Source organism: Pezoporus flaviventris, unplaced genomic scaffold (assembly GCF_033815535.1).
Source record: "Pezoporus flaviventris isolate CSIRO_AGI_PZ_B2104156 unplaced genomic scaffold, CSIRO_AGI_Pfla_v1 ptg000001l, whole genome shotgun sequence".
NCBI classification, from domain to species: Eukaryota; Metazoa; Chordata; class Aves; order Psittaciformes; family Psittacidae; genus Pezoporus; species Pezoporus flaviventris.
Genome location: NW_026892549.1, coordinates 15,783,562 through 15,799,512, shown reverse-complemented (window position 1 = coordinate 15,799,512; position 15,951 = coordinate 15,783,562). Strand labels below are relative to the sequence as shown.

Genomic DNA, 15,951 nt, shown 5'->3' with positions numbered 1-15,951 from the left:
ACCATACATTTTGAGACTTGAGGAGGCTGTATTTTGTCTGTCTTAACAATTTCAGTGTGTTTATTTCCAAGTTTTAGTAGCATTTGCCTCCATGTGAAATTAAAAAAATCATACCTGACTCTTATTATTCTTAACAGACAAACTATAAAAAGAAGTTTGTGAAGGAGAAAGGCAAATCTAATTATTCTGTCATGCTGGAGCCTCCTGAAGTGAAACATGCTATGGAAGTTGCTAAAAAACAGAGTACAGTAAGTTTGTCTTGTCTTTTCATAAATTAAGTAGCGCGTGTAAGAAAATTTAGTCAACATCAGCTGGCAAATCTGAAGTTCACATACTCCTGATTTCCTTCCAGCCTCCACGTTCAGGTGTAATTTTGACAGATAATGGTGCAACTATTTACAAATCTAAAATTGCACTGAAATAAAGGATTTCTTCTCAAATCATATTTCTACTTAATCACATGGTAGTATTTAAAACAATCAAGTGCAAATCACATCTGATTTTTTTTTTTTATTCCTTCAGACAGAATTGTGTATGCTTAATTCTTTGTTTCTAGGCAGCTTGTGAAAAAGTTTCCAAAATCCATTCCTTGTGAAATTATTTAAAAATAAACAAACCACAAACATACAAACCCCATGCACTTTACTAGCAACATTGCTGTGTCCTTAATAGACATATTCTTCATGAGCAAGCCTCAGTAATTTTCTTTCCTTTTTCTATCTTCAACGGATTAGATTGAATACAAGAAAGATGCCAAGTCAAAGCTCCACTATACACCTATTGCAGATCGACCAGATATTAAGAAAGCAACTCAGGCTGCCAAGTTAATTAGTGATGTAAGTGTTTTTTAAGTCTTCTGTATTTCTTATCAGTAATTTTACTGCTAAAACCAGTGTCAGTGAAACAATTAAAAGGGAAAGTCATCAAGACTAAACTATACTTTTTTTCTTTGTTAGATTGAATATAAAAAGCGTGGAGAAGCTGGCATTGGTGTAAGCATGCTAGGACGTCCAGATATTGAACTGGCAAAGGAGGTGTCCAAGCTAACTAGCCAGGTAATAATAAAAAGTTAGTTAAACTTTGAAGCAATGAGAGAAATGTGACATGCTATTAGTTTACAGAGTAATGGTAATATTATAGATGAAATTATTTCTGAGTTAGGGAATAAAGGAATATTTCAAAGGGAATAAGTTAAACAAAAAATTTAATTCCAATACTAAGTATTTCTTTGTTAAATAAACTTTTCTACTGACTTAGTAAATACCAGTAGTAGAGTTATAGAATCTCCTTAAAAAGATGCTGTGACGAGGTCTTTTAAATACTAAGGCTGAAGTGTTAGCCATGTTATCTTTGTTTTTTAGTTTTTCTGTTTATTGGCTTTAGAAGAATCAGCCTTTTCCCTAACTCTTAATATCTATCCTTTATGAGATGGACATTAACCCTCATTCCTTTTACTTTGTGCCTTTAAAAGAATCTTCTAGCTTCTGAAGTTAATATGTTACGTTAACAGGAACTTGCTCACTTCTATACAATGGTCACGTTCTCCAGGCAGTCCAAAGTACATGCTTGTAATTTTTTGTGACAATTTTTTCTGCCAGGACTTCAGTTCAACTTCGTTCTTTCTCAACCCTTCATGTTTTAAAACCTGTAGTTGTTTGCATTTCTGATCTTGCTTTCTTGCTACACATTATAGGCAGAATACCTCAAACGACATATGAGAGGGCATGGAGCTGCATCTTATGATACCCCATGGATGAGAACCTTTAAGAAAGCTAATATGCTAAGTAGTCATGTAAGATCATTTTAAATGACAGATCTGGGACTGCCGTTTTTATGCATCTGTCTCTTGCTTGCATATTATCTTACAATTCCAACTTGTTAAAGGGTTTATGATGCACCAGTTGAATGGATCTTTTTGCGTCAAAGGTGTTGAATGTAGCAGAACTCGTGAGACTGCTTGGTTAGGTATAACCTTTTGGTTTTCCCTCTGGAATGTTGGATGGTGAATAGGAATTCTGTGGGTGAGGAATTTGCCTGTTTCAGAAACACCACATGAAGCTTGAGACATTATTATGCCCTTTGTAATTGTTTAGGAACTTCCAGTAATTTTAATGAAATTTTCTGATGCACTTACGCAATGTTAAAACTCACCTTTTTCACCCTCAAAACCACTAAAACCAGACTTACAAGCTTGAGCTGGTTTTCCTGAAACTGTGCAAAAAATGGAAATATATGTGTATGAAAATCCCAACCAGTGGTGCTGGTAATTTCCAGTAACTAGTCATAACATATGCATAAGATTCACACTAGAACTTCATTTTGACTATTCAGACTTCAAGTGTCTATTTAAACTATTCTGTTCACATTATGTTGGACATGGCATAAAAAAATTAAAGCATAGTGTATGAATCAGCTCCATGGCCTCTGAGAAGTGTACCTTGTAGTGATTTTGGGGCACATAGTTTCTTATATTTCTTGCCATGACAAAACCTTTGGAAAATAGAAAAATAGTGGCTGCATAGCAGTTTTTAAAGTGGCAACAGATAGGTCTGTGCCATTTCAGTTTTACACATGTATTTCCAAATGAAAAGAAAGGGGGATTATGTTTTTTCCATGTCTAGCCAAGACTGCTGCATGTAACTGTCGCATGTTTGAATGTCAGCCACTCGGTGTGTCAGGATAAGCAAGAATCTTTTCAGTAGAACCAACGATTCTTAAGCTGAACATTTGAACTACAAGAAAAAGAAGAAAGTATGTATATTCCCATTCGGTGATAACGAGGTCTTACTTTTCCATACTTCTGTTCCACTAGCTGGTTCTCCTCTTAGTCTTATAAATGTGCTTTGCTGAGATCATTTTGGTTCTCAGAGAAATTAACTATTGTAGGGGCAGTAAGGGAGCAAAGAAAAATTGGAGCAATCTTTTTTTTTTCTTTGAAGCATTTCTTCTGATAAACTTCTCTTAATATAAAGGATTATGTCCGGTTTGTTTGTCTTGTTTGCCATTTTTTAGTTGGATTCAGTTGGACCTATCTGGCATGCTTCCTTTTAATTTTGCAGAATAATTGTTTCTTCTGGGCTTAAAGAAAGCAAACTCTTTGGCATGATGGTCTGATCTTGATAATATGTTGCATAGCTTGCAAAACCTAACAGATTCAAGTATACTTCTGCTTGGTTTTATTTTTTCTGAGGTCAGAACCAATACTAATTCCTTTCAGAATATTAGTATTATTTGTTTTGTTACAGCAGCTATATAATTTGTGGATTTGGCTATTTCACTATGAGTTTTATCTGAATGTGGCATATTTTGTCAAGCAAAACCACAAAAGTAGTATGCACCATGAGCTATATGGTTCTATATGAACAAGAATATGACAATGAATTCAAAGTGTAAAGTGTGATTGTGGAACATGATTTAATTCTGCAATCATATTTCTTTCTTAACTAATACAGAATTATCTGTTTATCTTTCTGTAATTGTCATTACATCCAGTAAATCATGAGTCATCTCTTCTTCAACTTCCTTACCAGTTCTTCAATATTTTACTTCTTTATTTATTTTACTTGGAGTTTCTCTTGCACTCTTCAGTAGCTCTTCTGAAAAAAAAATTATGCATCTCTGATAGCAAAAAAAAAAAAAAAGCAAGCAATAAACCCAAAGTATTCCTATTGGAACCATCCCTTTTCTAGGTTTACAAGCAATAGTGAGGAATTAGCATTTATCTGCACCTGCAGCAATGGAATAGCACAAGTCATGATGGAAGAAGACCTTGCCCTCGTTTAAGTCATTAGCAAAACTCTCATTCCTACCAACACTTCTGTGCCTCCAGCTGGATTATCATGGTTTACATCACTATGCTTTCCCTTAGTGATGTTAATGTGGTTTGGAAGTGTTACTAACCCTCTTGCATAACCTAATTCCTAGTAATTAATTGTATCGCTATTCTGTTTGTGATAATTAGCATCCTTCTTCATCTCTGATTTATGCAGAACATGCTATATGTGCATAACATATATAAATGTATTTGATATATTGCTACTGTCAGTGCTTGTATGTCTTGAGGTAGTTTTTAAAGCTGTCATTTCTCCAAGAAGGACATAAAAATACTTTTGAATACTCTTTAAATTATTTTTATAGTCTTTAAATTCTTTTAGTACTCTTCAAGAGTCAGCTCTTGTCTCTGTGAAATAAGGGTATCTTTTATCTATGCACAGTTCCATCAAGTGAAGTATTCTTCATCTCCAGAATTTAGCTGTATTTTATCTCCATAAATCTCTTGACTACGTCCGTGATTTTTACCATGAGGAGACGTAAGCTGTGCACTGAATGAAAAATTGCAAGTGGTATTTTGTAAGTAGAGATGTAGATTTCTTCCCATGTCAAGTCATCTTTAAAATAGCCTTTATTCCAGTGGATATCTTCAAGTTGCTAAAGTTTTGTTCTTCTGCTTACTATCAGTACTGAAGTAGGGACTCTGCCTTCTGCAGCCGACGTGAGCACTTAAGATCAATTGTAATATCCGTTTGTTTTTAATTTAGGTGAAATACAAGGAGAATTTTTCCAAAGAGATGGGTAAAAAGCCAAAGTATGATTTAAAGGAGGCTAAAATCTACAAGACCATGAAAGATGCTCACAACTTGGCTAGTGAGGTATGTTTACTTACGCTTTTCCCTTAGGGAAATTAAAAGTTTCAAATTTTTTTAACGAAGACCTCCTTTATGTTCTTAATGCATCCAACATCACCAGTTTTACTAGCAGTTGTCTTTTCTGATGATGTTTGTCCTTTCTTACCGGCAGGTGAAATACAAGGCAGATTTAAAGAAACTTCATAAGCCTGTCACTGACATGTCTGAATCGCTGATCATGAACCATGTCCTGAGTACAAGCCAGCTCGCCAGTGCTGTAAGCTCGTTAATTAATCCCAGACTTGTTTGTTTTTTCCATTACTGTTGATTCTATTCTGAAATGATCTCTGCTAAATACTTCTGTAACAGTTACTCCCTCTGCTATTGTTCATGGGATGTCACCTGGTAGTGATCTCTTCCTCTACTTTCTAATGATTATTTCCTGTTAACTAGCAATTTTGCCACATTTGTCCTCTGGGAAGTCAAATATTTACCAGCTGCGGAACTGCTAATATTTTAAATCCTCTTTATTACATTTTAACTGATTGCATTACACTAACAAATACCATCTTCTTCTCTTTTTTTTTTGATTTTTTTGTCTTATTTACTGCTTGCTATATTTAATTTTTTTATTTTTGTCTATTTTTTTCATTTCATATTTATGCTTAACATCCCCCTGGTGTAGACGTACAGAATCATGCCTAACAAAATACTCGATAATTTTACTGAGAAAAGTAAAAAAATCATTATTGCCTAATGCAGCTTTTTCATGTATCCACTGTGTTTTCTTTTTTTCTTTTCTTTTTTTCTTTAATTCTGGTTTTGAAAAAATCTTTGTTTCAATCAAAATGGTCAAAAAAAAGTAACTGTTTACCTACATCTTTAGAAGTTTTATCTGATACTGGGAATTAAACATCTTGCTTTTGTTTTACTTTTCGCATTTCTAATTTCTCTTGATGTTCCATTGAAGTGTTGCTTTGATTGGACCTAACAAATAAATTTGCTGGGGGATAATTTTTTTTGTTATTGAGATGATTTTTGACACCTTCCCCTCAGTACCAGTACAAGAAGCAATATGAGAAGAGTAAGGGTCACTACCTTGTGGTGCCAGATAATCTTGAACAGGTTCATCTAAGGGAGGCATCAGAACTACAGAGCCACGTAAGTTGGTCAGCTGTTTCTCATTAACCCTACTCACTGAGTATCAGTCTCCATCACTGAAGTTGTCCTAGCAAATTCTCCAAAATGTAATAACCTCTCTGCCTATCCACTTTATGAGCACTGCACACCTGAGTAAACACATCAATGAGAAATATTTGCACATTTGCAAGTTTAGAAAAAACAAAATATCTGAATGATATCTTCATCCTAGAGTAGATCTCAGAGTTACTTATGACTGTTGTATATGCATCTTTTTACACAGTAAAATATATTAATTTGGGTGATTTTGTCTGTAAAAAAATGACTTGGTAATCACAGAAAATGGAAATTGAAAGAAGTAGGGTTGTTGCTGACAGTATATTTTCAACTGCTTTATCCATTCTAGCCTCATTCTGCATCCAAAATCGCTTTAACCAAAACAATAGCTACAACTGCTATTAAATGTGTCCAACATTTTTCCCCTCTGGAATACAGCAAATGGTGGATTATTCCAGAGGAATTCATACTCTGATTTGGTCTCTATTCCTCTTTATTCCAGGTTCTATTCCAGGTATTTATTGACTGTAAAGCAAAGAGAGAAATTACTGCTAGAATGCAAAGGGCTATAGTTACTGTTCTGCTGCATGGCATGGAAGAACAAAAACCTTACATAGCAAAGGACTATAAGGAAATGGTTGTGAATAGGTTTGTAGTTAAAGTCACTACTTGTTGCTCCAGTTTGAGATCAGGATGTATCTCAGGCAAAGACATAGCATAAGCTCATGCAGGAGTCTGAAAATTGATGCCCTAGAGGCTGATACTGTAACTTGAAGCAAGAATATCTTCATCCTTGTGAACATTTTAGTTAGCAAGTTACTAAACTACATCTTTTCATTCCTGCTGCTAACACTCCAGCAATCTGTATAATACTTGGTTGTTTACACAGCAATCTATATAATACCTAACATGTAACTGGCTGAACTCAGCCAGGGCCATGAGCAGTCTGAGTGCTTGCAAGTTAGATTTTTATAGCTACCTGTCTTCTTGAAATCTGAGCTAACACTGCTTATTCTTTGCAACAAAAGTCAGTAGAATTTTAGGCCACACATGTTGCTGCAAGCCTGACCTTTGTTTTTTACATTTTATTGACAATAATACAGATTTCAGTATTAAACATTAATCTTTTCATAGAATCATAGAATCACAGAGTCACAGAATGGTTTGGGTTAGAAGGGACAATAAATACTATCTAGTTTCAACCCCCGTGCCACAGGGCAGGTTCCATCTTTCCACTAGAGCAAGTTGCTCAAAGCCCTGTCCAGCCTAGCCTTGAACATTTCCAGGGATGGCACAGCTTTTCTGGGCAACCTGTGCCAGAGCCTCACCACCCTCACAGTGAAGAACTTCTTCCTACTATCTAATTTAAATCTACCCTCTTTCAGTTTAAAGCCATTTACCACGGATCTGTTGACTATAGTAGAAACATACTAGTTGATAAGTTGGTTCTTTAATTGAGGGTAATATTTTTATTTTCTTCTCAGGTGAAATACAGAGAAAAGTATGAGAAGGAAAAAGGAAAACCTATGTTGGACTTTGAAACACCAACATACCTTACTGCAAAGGAATCTCAGCTCATGCAGAGTGAGGTATGGTTAAAATCAATACCGACAGACTAAAAAACTTCTTTTTTTTTTTTCTGGGTTAAACTTTTACAGTGACTTAGGCAATTATCCTTGCATCTCGTGCATGCTGATAGACTGAAAAAATATAGCTGTATCACATTTCTTTATATTGGTTAAGAAATACTACATTCAAAATCCATGAAGCTTTCCCATGTCATGCTGAAGTATCATCTGTAATTTTTCATCAAGAAGCTGTCAGTAAATGAAGCTTAAGCAAGTCTTCAAGTCTTTAGAAGAAATGTAATATGAAATTCATTTCACTTAAAATATGCAACAAGAGTATGTGTGTCAGTTATCATCATAGTCCACAGAAAGTACCCTGGTTATTTTTTTCACCTTAGATCTCTGTCTTTGAGAAACCTATTTATTTCGTCTTTGTTTCTGGTGTCATAGTGTTCTTCACTGACTTGTAATTCTATTTCCTCAAGCAGTTGTTTTCTGTTTGCAGTCTTGTTCTGTGACAGATGAAGGCTTGCACATGCTGAGAAACAGTTGTATACAGCCAAAAGTCATTATGTTTGAGTGTTTCCATTGAACATTTTCTTGGCATGTACAACTAAGTAGAAAAAGATTAAAAAAAAAAGCAGGGTCAGGTCATATTTCCATTGAAAGTCATGAGCTGGTTCATTGGCTTTAGTAGAAACAGGATTTATTGCTCTACATGCCCACGGCATTGACTGTGACATTAATACAAAACCACTGCTCCATCCTCCCAGTAGTTTCTTGTGTAACTAAAAATAATATAAGAAATATTTGCAATTTGGGATTTTGTGTGGTTTTTTTGTTTTGGCTTTTTTTTACTCTCATTAGAAAGAATATAAGAAGGACTTTGAAGAGAACATTAAGGGCAGAAACCTTACTGGCTTGGAGGTTACACCATCCTTATTACACGTCAAATACGCAACCAAAATAGCAAGCGAGGTAGCAGTTATTCTGTGCTTCTTTCCTCTGTCAAGTTAAATAATTCCACTAAGCAGTTCTTCACTGCTTTCTTTTTCCTAACCATTCACATTAAGCATGATTCCATATATTTTGTGATCTAATTTGTTACTGTTCAGTAACTGTATTTGTATTTGCTGCATCCTTTCTGGCATTCATCAGTCTAACTGTTACATGGCGGGGTGTATATGTGTGTGCGCCTTTGCAATTTATCTTAAACAATAATTACCACACTCTATTCTGTTGTAGTAGTTGTTATATAACCCTATGGGATATTCTTTTTTGTTTCAAAAAATTTTTTTTCATTTGAAATTTTTGGTGGTTTTGTTTTTGTTTGCTGAAATTTTTTTTGCAACAAAGTTGTGGAATATAGAACTCTTTTTAGTCTGGTTTTGCAGTTTTCATGTTCTTTCTTCTGCAGAAAGAGTACAGGAAGGATCTGGAGGAAGGTGTCAAAGGCAAAGGACTAACCTCTTTAGAAGAGACTCCAGACATGCTAAGAGCAAAGAATGCAACTCAAATCCTGAACGAGGTATTCCAAAAGCTATTTAGAAAATAACTGAATGGATGTAATAACCTCCAACTGACAAACGCTTATGGCTGTGTAACACCAGTATGAACTTTATAACTCCCTAGAAACTCTTGGGGAAAAAAAAAAAGAAAAAGTATGTGGTTGACTAAGGATAAAGCTGTGAGCCTGAACTTTTACGTGAGTACTTTTTTAGCTTTGTAGTTCCTATCAGGAATATAGGTGGGAAATAGGTGCTGTGATCAATTGTCAAGGGATGGACAAAGCCAGCACTGTGATGCAGCAGGGCTAAGCATAAGAATCAGAGGTATCAGTTTGTCAGTTGTGTAAACTTAAGCATCTTGGGTCAGGAGCGCTTAACCAAGGATTAGAAACTAAGGACCAGGGCTGTGGAAACAAGAAGCAAAAGTGAGAGATCAGAAAAGGACTACAGTGACAGAACCAGACTGGCATGCTCCTGCTTTGGGAGGTATGCTGTGCAGGAAAGAGCTATTTTTTTATCATGCTTTATGCTTGATGAGCATGTCAGAAACACCAGCCATTCTCATGAGCTCTTCCCCCTGCCCAGAATTGATGCCCAGTTGGCAGCTGTTGGGCTGATGGCTGAGGCAGTCTTCCCCACTTTGACACAGAAAGGTGGCCAGCAGTCAGGATGCAAACCTAACAGCTGCTTTATTTGTATGGTGGACTGGTATAATAAGTATTTCAGGGTGATTGCCTTCGTGGGATAAGACTAGTTCATATTTTAGGAGCCTTATCATCATCATCAGCCTGAAAGGTGAAAAAAAGTAACTTTTTAGTGTTACTTCTGATTTTGCTTCTTAACAAAATACTTTGAAGACAAACATCCTTACAACAGCATTTTGTACTCAGTAGTGCAGAGGTTTTGAGTTATTCAAGGAGCCTGTATTTTGTTACCAGAATATTACAGATGTATTCAGCTAAATTCAGCAGAGTTGGCATAGAGAGATATGAATCGTAGAATTATAGAATACTACGCTGGAAGAGACCTCAAAGATCATCTAGTCCAACCTTTCTAGGCAACTTGACCTAGACTAGATGTCTCAGCACCCTGTCCAGTATGAATTATACCAATCTGTACAATATTAATCTTTTAGACCTTACTGGAAGATCTGTTTGGGAAGGGTGGCTGCTACAGCACTGAGTTTTTAAGGAGGGTATCCATTCCAAAGGGCCCCAAATGTCACAGAGAATCCTGACACCTTGCATTTTTTTCGACATGCTCAGTTTGAAACATCTGGGACCACTCTTCACTACTACATGCATTTCATACACTGCTCGTTCTCTGTTGCTTCTCCTCTGTTCAAGTTACAGTTTTGCATGAATTGCTGATCACCTAAAGGAAATCACACTTTGAGATTACTGGTGTTGGAAGAGTGACCTTAATACAGCTGGCCTGTAGTGTGCACCATTTACTGCTGAAGTGGGGCTGTTTGTTCTTAAGATTTCAGTCATAAAGTAGACACTTTAGTGACATCATTTATGTGTTTAATTGTGAGTTTGTATTAGTAGTATTCCTGGTTTTTGTGTGGCCATTAAACTAGCTGAGGTGCTAAAGGTATTTGGTTCGTATTGACAAGGTATCTATTTACTGTCTTCATCTGCAGAAAGAGTACAAAAAAGCCTTGGAATTAGAAATCAGAGGGAAAGGTCTGACAGAACTGGCTTTGGAGACACCAGATTTTGTGAGAGCAAAGAATGCCACTGACATTGCCAGCCAGGTCTGTGTGAATACCGCATGTATCATATCTGATGACTTTTTTAAAGGAAAATTTATTAACAGTTTTTTTCTGATTAAGCCAAATGAAAATTGTTGTCAAAATATGATAAAGGCACCTAAATGTGAGCTTTCCCCAACAGATCAAATACAAACAGTTGGCAGAAATGGAGAAAGCCAACTACACCAGTGTTGTCGATACTCCGGAGATTATTCATGCCCAGCAGGTCAAGAACCTTTCAAGCCAGGTATCTTGAATGAAGCAATTTAATCATTGTTCATGTGGGAACCTTGAGGGGATACTAATTTGGAGCACTTGAATGACTACCTGTCCCGATGTTCAGGAGATGCACCAGAAAACAGATTTCTCTAGAGCTGTGATGTGACATCTCTTACTCTAGAATTCCATTTTGATAATGAAAATAATTTATTTTAATACTGTATAAAAGGAAACAATAATTTATATTGCTTTTGCAATACCAAAGCTAATTTGGTTCTAAGTAGATTTAGCTTAGTTTTCATACTCCTTAGTAACTTAATGTTTAAAATAAATCTTACACAGAGACATAATCTGAATTTGTATCAGACACAGAGGTACTCACTTTTCCATAAAGATGGACATTATGCAACAATAAGTAATGCCAGATTGTTTATTACTATTTTTGTATTAATGGAATGTATTTTGTATTTACCATCAGAAAAAGTATAAAGAAGACGCAGAAAAGAGCATGCCTTACTATGTGCCTGTAGCAGACACACCAGAAATACAGAGAGTCCGTGAGAATCAGAAGAACTTCAGCACAGTATGTATATAAATAAAAAAACCACTGTTACTGTCAAATCGTGAAAAATCTGTTTTTTTCTTTTCATTTAATCAGGTCCCGATATCACTCTGTAATCCCAACTAGGCTGCTTCCTATTTTCAGGAATCTTCAATTAGAGGGTCTGTTGTGTATGCAGCACCCCACATATGCATTACAAAGGGAACCAAAATGATGCTGTTAACAGTTTTGAAGAAAACTTTCTTCTGCAGCCTCTGACAATTCCTTTGCAAGTGATAGAGAATTATGCTTACAGAATTTGTCCTTTGTTGTCAATCGGGCTACTTCCAAGACTCTGTGGTCAGTAATAGAACTCCACAACCTGAGTTGAAATCTTTGATTTGCATTGTTGAGACAGTCTGGCGCCTTTCAAAATTTTTCAGTTAAGGATCTGCTACTGCTAATTTAAATGAGAATACCTTTAAGTGTAGTACCACTAATGGTGGTGTTAAAATGACCTTATGAGGTGTACCTTTTTTTCCTCATCTTCAAAGAAAACTCTGTAAGTAAATTTTTAAGGCATGGAGTCAACATTTGACATTTTATTTTAACTTTTTCAACAGCTTCAGTACCAGTGGGACCTTCAGAACAGTAAAGGAAAAGTTACAGTTGTACAAGACACACCAGAAATGCTGCGTGTGAAAGAAAACCAGAAGAATTTCAGCTCGGTATAGTTACCTTCTGTTTTCAGTTCTCATTGCAAAAAATACAGTTTAATGTACTTAATAAATTAACCATTTTGGGCTCTTATCTTACAGGTGTTTATGTTCTTGATCAGCTTGAATGCTTATAAGAACTTTTTCAAACAAAACTAATCATACTTTAAGTAGATTTAGCTGGCGTTTGCTGCCCCTTTTTAACTACTGTTTTTTGTAGAGTGCCCTGATTGCGCATATTCACATATTCACAGCTGTGATATAGTTAGTCAATCCTGTATTTAAATTGATGTTACTAGTATCCACCTTTCTTTTGTCCTGTTACCATGTGAGTACTGTATTGTTCTGTGGCAGTTGCCTTCTTTCAGTGATAAGTGAGCTGTCTGCCTGGCCTGTTTTACATTTCATGTGTTACCATGAAGTGCTTGAAGTCTGCTGTATTGTTTTGCCACTAGCTCCATTAGCATAGTGAATAACTAAGTGGAAGACATTTGTGTAAAACATACTAAAGCAAATTAGAAAAGGAAAAAAATAGAGCAAATACTAGTCTTCAGTCCTAAAATTAGCCTACAAATATTTTGATACTCTACTTGAAAATGTGCTACAAATACAAATGCTCAGCCCCTTTTTGCACAAAGGGCAGTTGTATAGTAAGACAGTCTGCAGATATGTAGTAAGGCAGTAACTAAAGATGAGGCTCCAAGTTGGCTTTAATGGTCTGCACTGTTGTGTTCAAATCACTGTCATGAGCCTGTATTCATGTGCTATTAGAAAGAATGTTGTGTTTTGTACGCTTAACCTTGTTGTCTTCATTCTAAATATTAAGATTTTATATAAAGAAGATATTGGAACTGGAACTACTATTGAAAAGACACCAGAGATGCAGAGAGTTAAACGAACCCAGGATGCAATCAGCTCGGTACAAAGAATTGATTTTTAATACTCTACCAGTGCTAATTCAACTTGAAATAATATATTCCTCCCTCCCCCCCCCCTTATTTCTTGAAATGTTGCTAACAGTGGTTTGGCAATAATCCATCCAGCTGAGGGATACTTTCTAAAAGTTTTTCCCTATTCTTGTTACTTAAACAGTAATCTTTCTGATAATTAACATTTAATTTGTTACTTACAATTCATTTCTAAAACTTGAAAGCTCTTGGCATGGTTTTAATCTCATCCCAAACATAGTATATTTAGCACAGAATCAAATAATTATTTAGGGTTGAAGTGACTCTTAAGATTGTCTACTCAAAACCCTTCAAGCAGAATCAGCTAGGGAAGGTTGTCTGGGACCACGTCCATTTGAGTTTTGACTATCTCAAAGGATGAAGACTCCACAACCTCTCTGGGCAACCTGTTCCAGTGACTGACCACCCTCCCAGTAAAGAAGTGTTTTCCTGTGTCCAGACTGAATTTTCTATTTTTTAATTTGTGCCTATTACCTCTTGTCCTGTCACTGAACACTTCCAGGAAAAGTAGCTCTCTCTTCTTCATTTCTTCTCACTAGGTATTTCATAGAATCACCACAGAATGGTTTGGGCTGCAAGTGATCTTAAAGATCATCTAGTTCCAATCCCCCTGCATAGGCAGGAATACCTTCCACTAGACCATGTTGCTCAAAGCCTTGTCCAACCTGGCCTCGAACACTGCCAGGGATGGGGCAGGCACAGCTTTTCTGGGCAGCCTCTGCCAGTGCCTCACCACCTGCATAGAAAAGAGCTTCTTCCTAAGATCTAATCTAAATCTACCCTTTTTCAGTTTAAAGCCATTCCCCCTTGTCCTATCCCTACATGCCCTTGTAATGTGTAGTGTTATACACATTGATAATTTCCCCCTGCGCATACTCTTCTTCAGGCTGAAGAGTCCCAGCCCTCTAGGCCTCTTCCCATATCAAAGATGCTCCTGTCTCTTACTCATCTTTGTAGTTCCATGCTGCACTTGCTCCATTAAGTCTTTCTTGTACTGGCAAGCCCAGAACTGGAGACAGAATTCCAGATATGGCCTCACCATTGCTGAGTAAAGGGGAAGGATCCGCTTGGTTAACCTGCTGGCAGTGCCTGTCTTAATGCAGCCAGGGATGCTGTTGGCCTTTGCCAAGAGGGTACATTGCTGGCTAACGGTCAGCTAGTTGTCTGCCAGGTTCCCAAGATCCTTCTCTGCAAAGGTGCTTCCCAGGCAGTTAGCCCTCAGCATGTACTCCAGCCCGGGGCTATTCCTCCCCCATTGCAGGACTTTGCATTTCCCCCCACTGAACGTCACAAGATGCCTCTCAGCTCATTTCTCCAGCCTGTTGAAGTCCCTCTGGGTGGCACCACAACCCTTGGATGCATCAGCCAATCCTCACAGCTTGGTGTCATTTTCAAACTTGCTGAGGGTGCACTCTGGGCATTCAGGTCTCTCGTGAGGATGTTAAACAGTATTGGCCCCAGTACTGACCCGGGGTACACCATTGGTGACTTGCCTACGACTGGCCCTTGAGCCACTGGTCAAAATGCTCTGGACCTGGCTGTTCAGGCTGTTTGCACTTACTTGTAACCCATTCATTGTTAGCTTGTCTGTGAAGATGCTAGGCAAACAGTGTCAAGAGCCTTACTAAAGCATGTCTTGGAAAACTTTCATACTCTGTAAAAAATTGTAGCACACTACAGTTGGAATAATTGTATGTATTTTCTTTCGAAACTTGTAAATCTTTTTCATGGTTTTTTGAATGCTCAGTATAAAAGATGCTAACATTTCGGCCAATTTGCTTCATGCTAAAGTTCTTGTGAAATATTTTTTTTTTTTTTTTTTTGTTATGCTGAAGTAGAAATGCACTGCAGTTGTTAAAATCTTATATGATGACTCTTGTTTTTGTTGAAGGTAGAAAGACCAAATGGTATCAGGTGCAAAGTTATTTACACCTGGTGTTAGGAAACTCTTTTAGTGAAGAGCTCTTCACAGTGACGTCTTGTCAACAGCTAACATTGCCTTCTGACACATGGCTTGTAAAGACGATGGGAAGCCGCACTGCTCATCGTAAAGCCAAGGAGATCTTTTAAATTCTCAGTCTTTATGAGATCAGTACAATGCTCTTTATGTATCCACATGTGCATTTAGGTGCTCTTTTCAATGCCATTATGCTAAAATTTTCAGAAATTATGTTAAATTTTTAATATCACAGTTTTTTGGAACTCTGTGTAAGAAATCTTGAAATGATTCAGTTGGTTTGGATCAGGGGGTGGTTCTTGCTGAAATGAAGCTCCTGGGAGACAGATACCCAAATTTTAAGCTTCAGTTGAAAAATTCTGCCTCAAACAAGTTGCTGCTTTTTTACGCTAGTGGTTGTTAAAGTGCTTTGTAGAGGTGTGGCAGAGTTACCTATTAGGTAACTGGAATAGAAGGTTCCTTGATTATTTCTTTCTATCGAAATACATTTAGTACCTGAGATCTGAAGGAGTTTAAGTGTAAAAGACTTAAGTTTCTTTATTCATGTAACTTGTTATGCATACGCGTGTCAGCTGTCCTTTAATCTAAATCCTTTTACCTTTCTCTAATGTCTTTGCCTTCGCAGGTTAAATACAAGGAGAGTATTGGGAAAGGAACTCCAATTCCTGATCTTCCAGAAGTGAAGCGTGTCAAGGAGACACAGAAGCACATCAGTTCGGTAATAGCCGATATTTTCTATTAACCTATATACTCGGAGAGCTCAAGCTCCAGCCTTTGGTGGTGTTTGTGGGTATTTTTTTCTGAAAAAAAGAACAGCTCTCTTAAATCCCTATATTCAGCAGCAGATAGTTTAAATATATGAATTTTTGCAGGAATCATTACAATCAGCCATTTCC

At 36.8% G+C, this 15,951-nt stretch overlaps 1 protein-coding gene across 19 annotated transcripts in view; it reads left to right on the top strand.

Moving 5' to 3' along the window:
* The window catches only part of NEB (nebulin), a 124,560-nt gene that overhangs the window by 93,494 nt on the left and 15,115 nt on the right, over positions 1-15,951 (top strand). For 9 of the 19 annotated variants that reach the window (XM_061445676.1, XM_061445685.1, XM_061445669.1 and 6 more), the window contains exons 121-136: positions 138-248; positions 735-836; positions 957-1,055; positions 1,694-1,792; positions 4,539-4,649; positions 4,798-4,902; positions 5,682-5,786; positions 7,307-7,411; positions 8,258-8,368; positions 8,808-8,918; positions 10,544-10,657; positions 10,797-10,901; positions 11,352-11,456; positions 12,038-12,142; positions 12,957-13,049; positions 15,681-15,773. In XM_061445676.1, coding sequence (XP_061301660.1) covers positions 138-248; positions 735-836; positions 957-1,055; positions 1,694-1,792; positions 4,539-4,649; positions 4,798-4,902; positions 5,682-5,786; positions 7,307-7,411; positions 8,258-8,368; positions 8,808-8,918; positions 10,544-10,657; positions 10,797-10,901; positions 11,352-11,456; positions 12,038-12,142; positions 12,957-13,049; positions 15,681-15,773 — 1,674 coding nt within the window. The remainder of the gene's footprint in view (positions 1-137; positions 249-734; positions 837-956; positions 1,056-1,693; positions 1,793-4,538; positions 4,650-4,797; positions 4,903-5,681; positions 5,787-7,306; positions 7,412-8,257; positions 8,369-8,807; positions 8,919-10,543; positions 10,658-10,796; positions 10,902-11,351; positions 11,457-12,037; positions 12,143-12,956; positions 13,050-15,680; positions 15,774-15,951) is intronic. The other 10 variants (XM_061445643.1, XM_061445616.1, XM_061445759.1 and 7 more) reach the window with 5 other exon arrangements.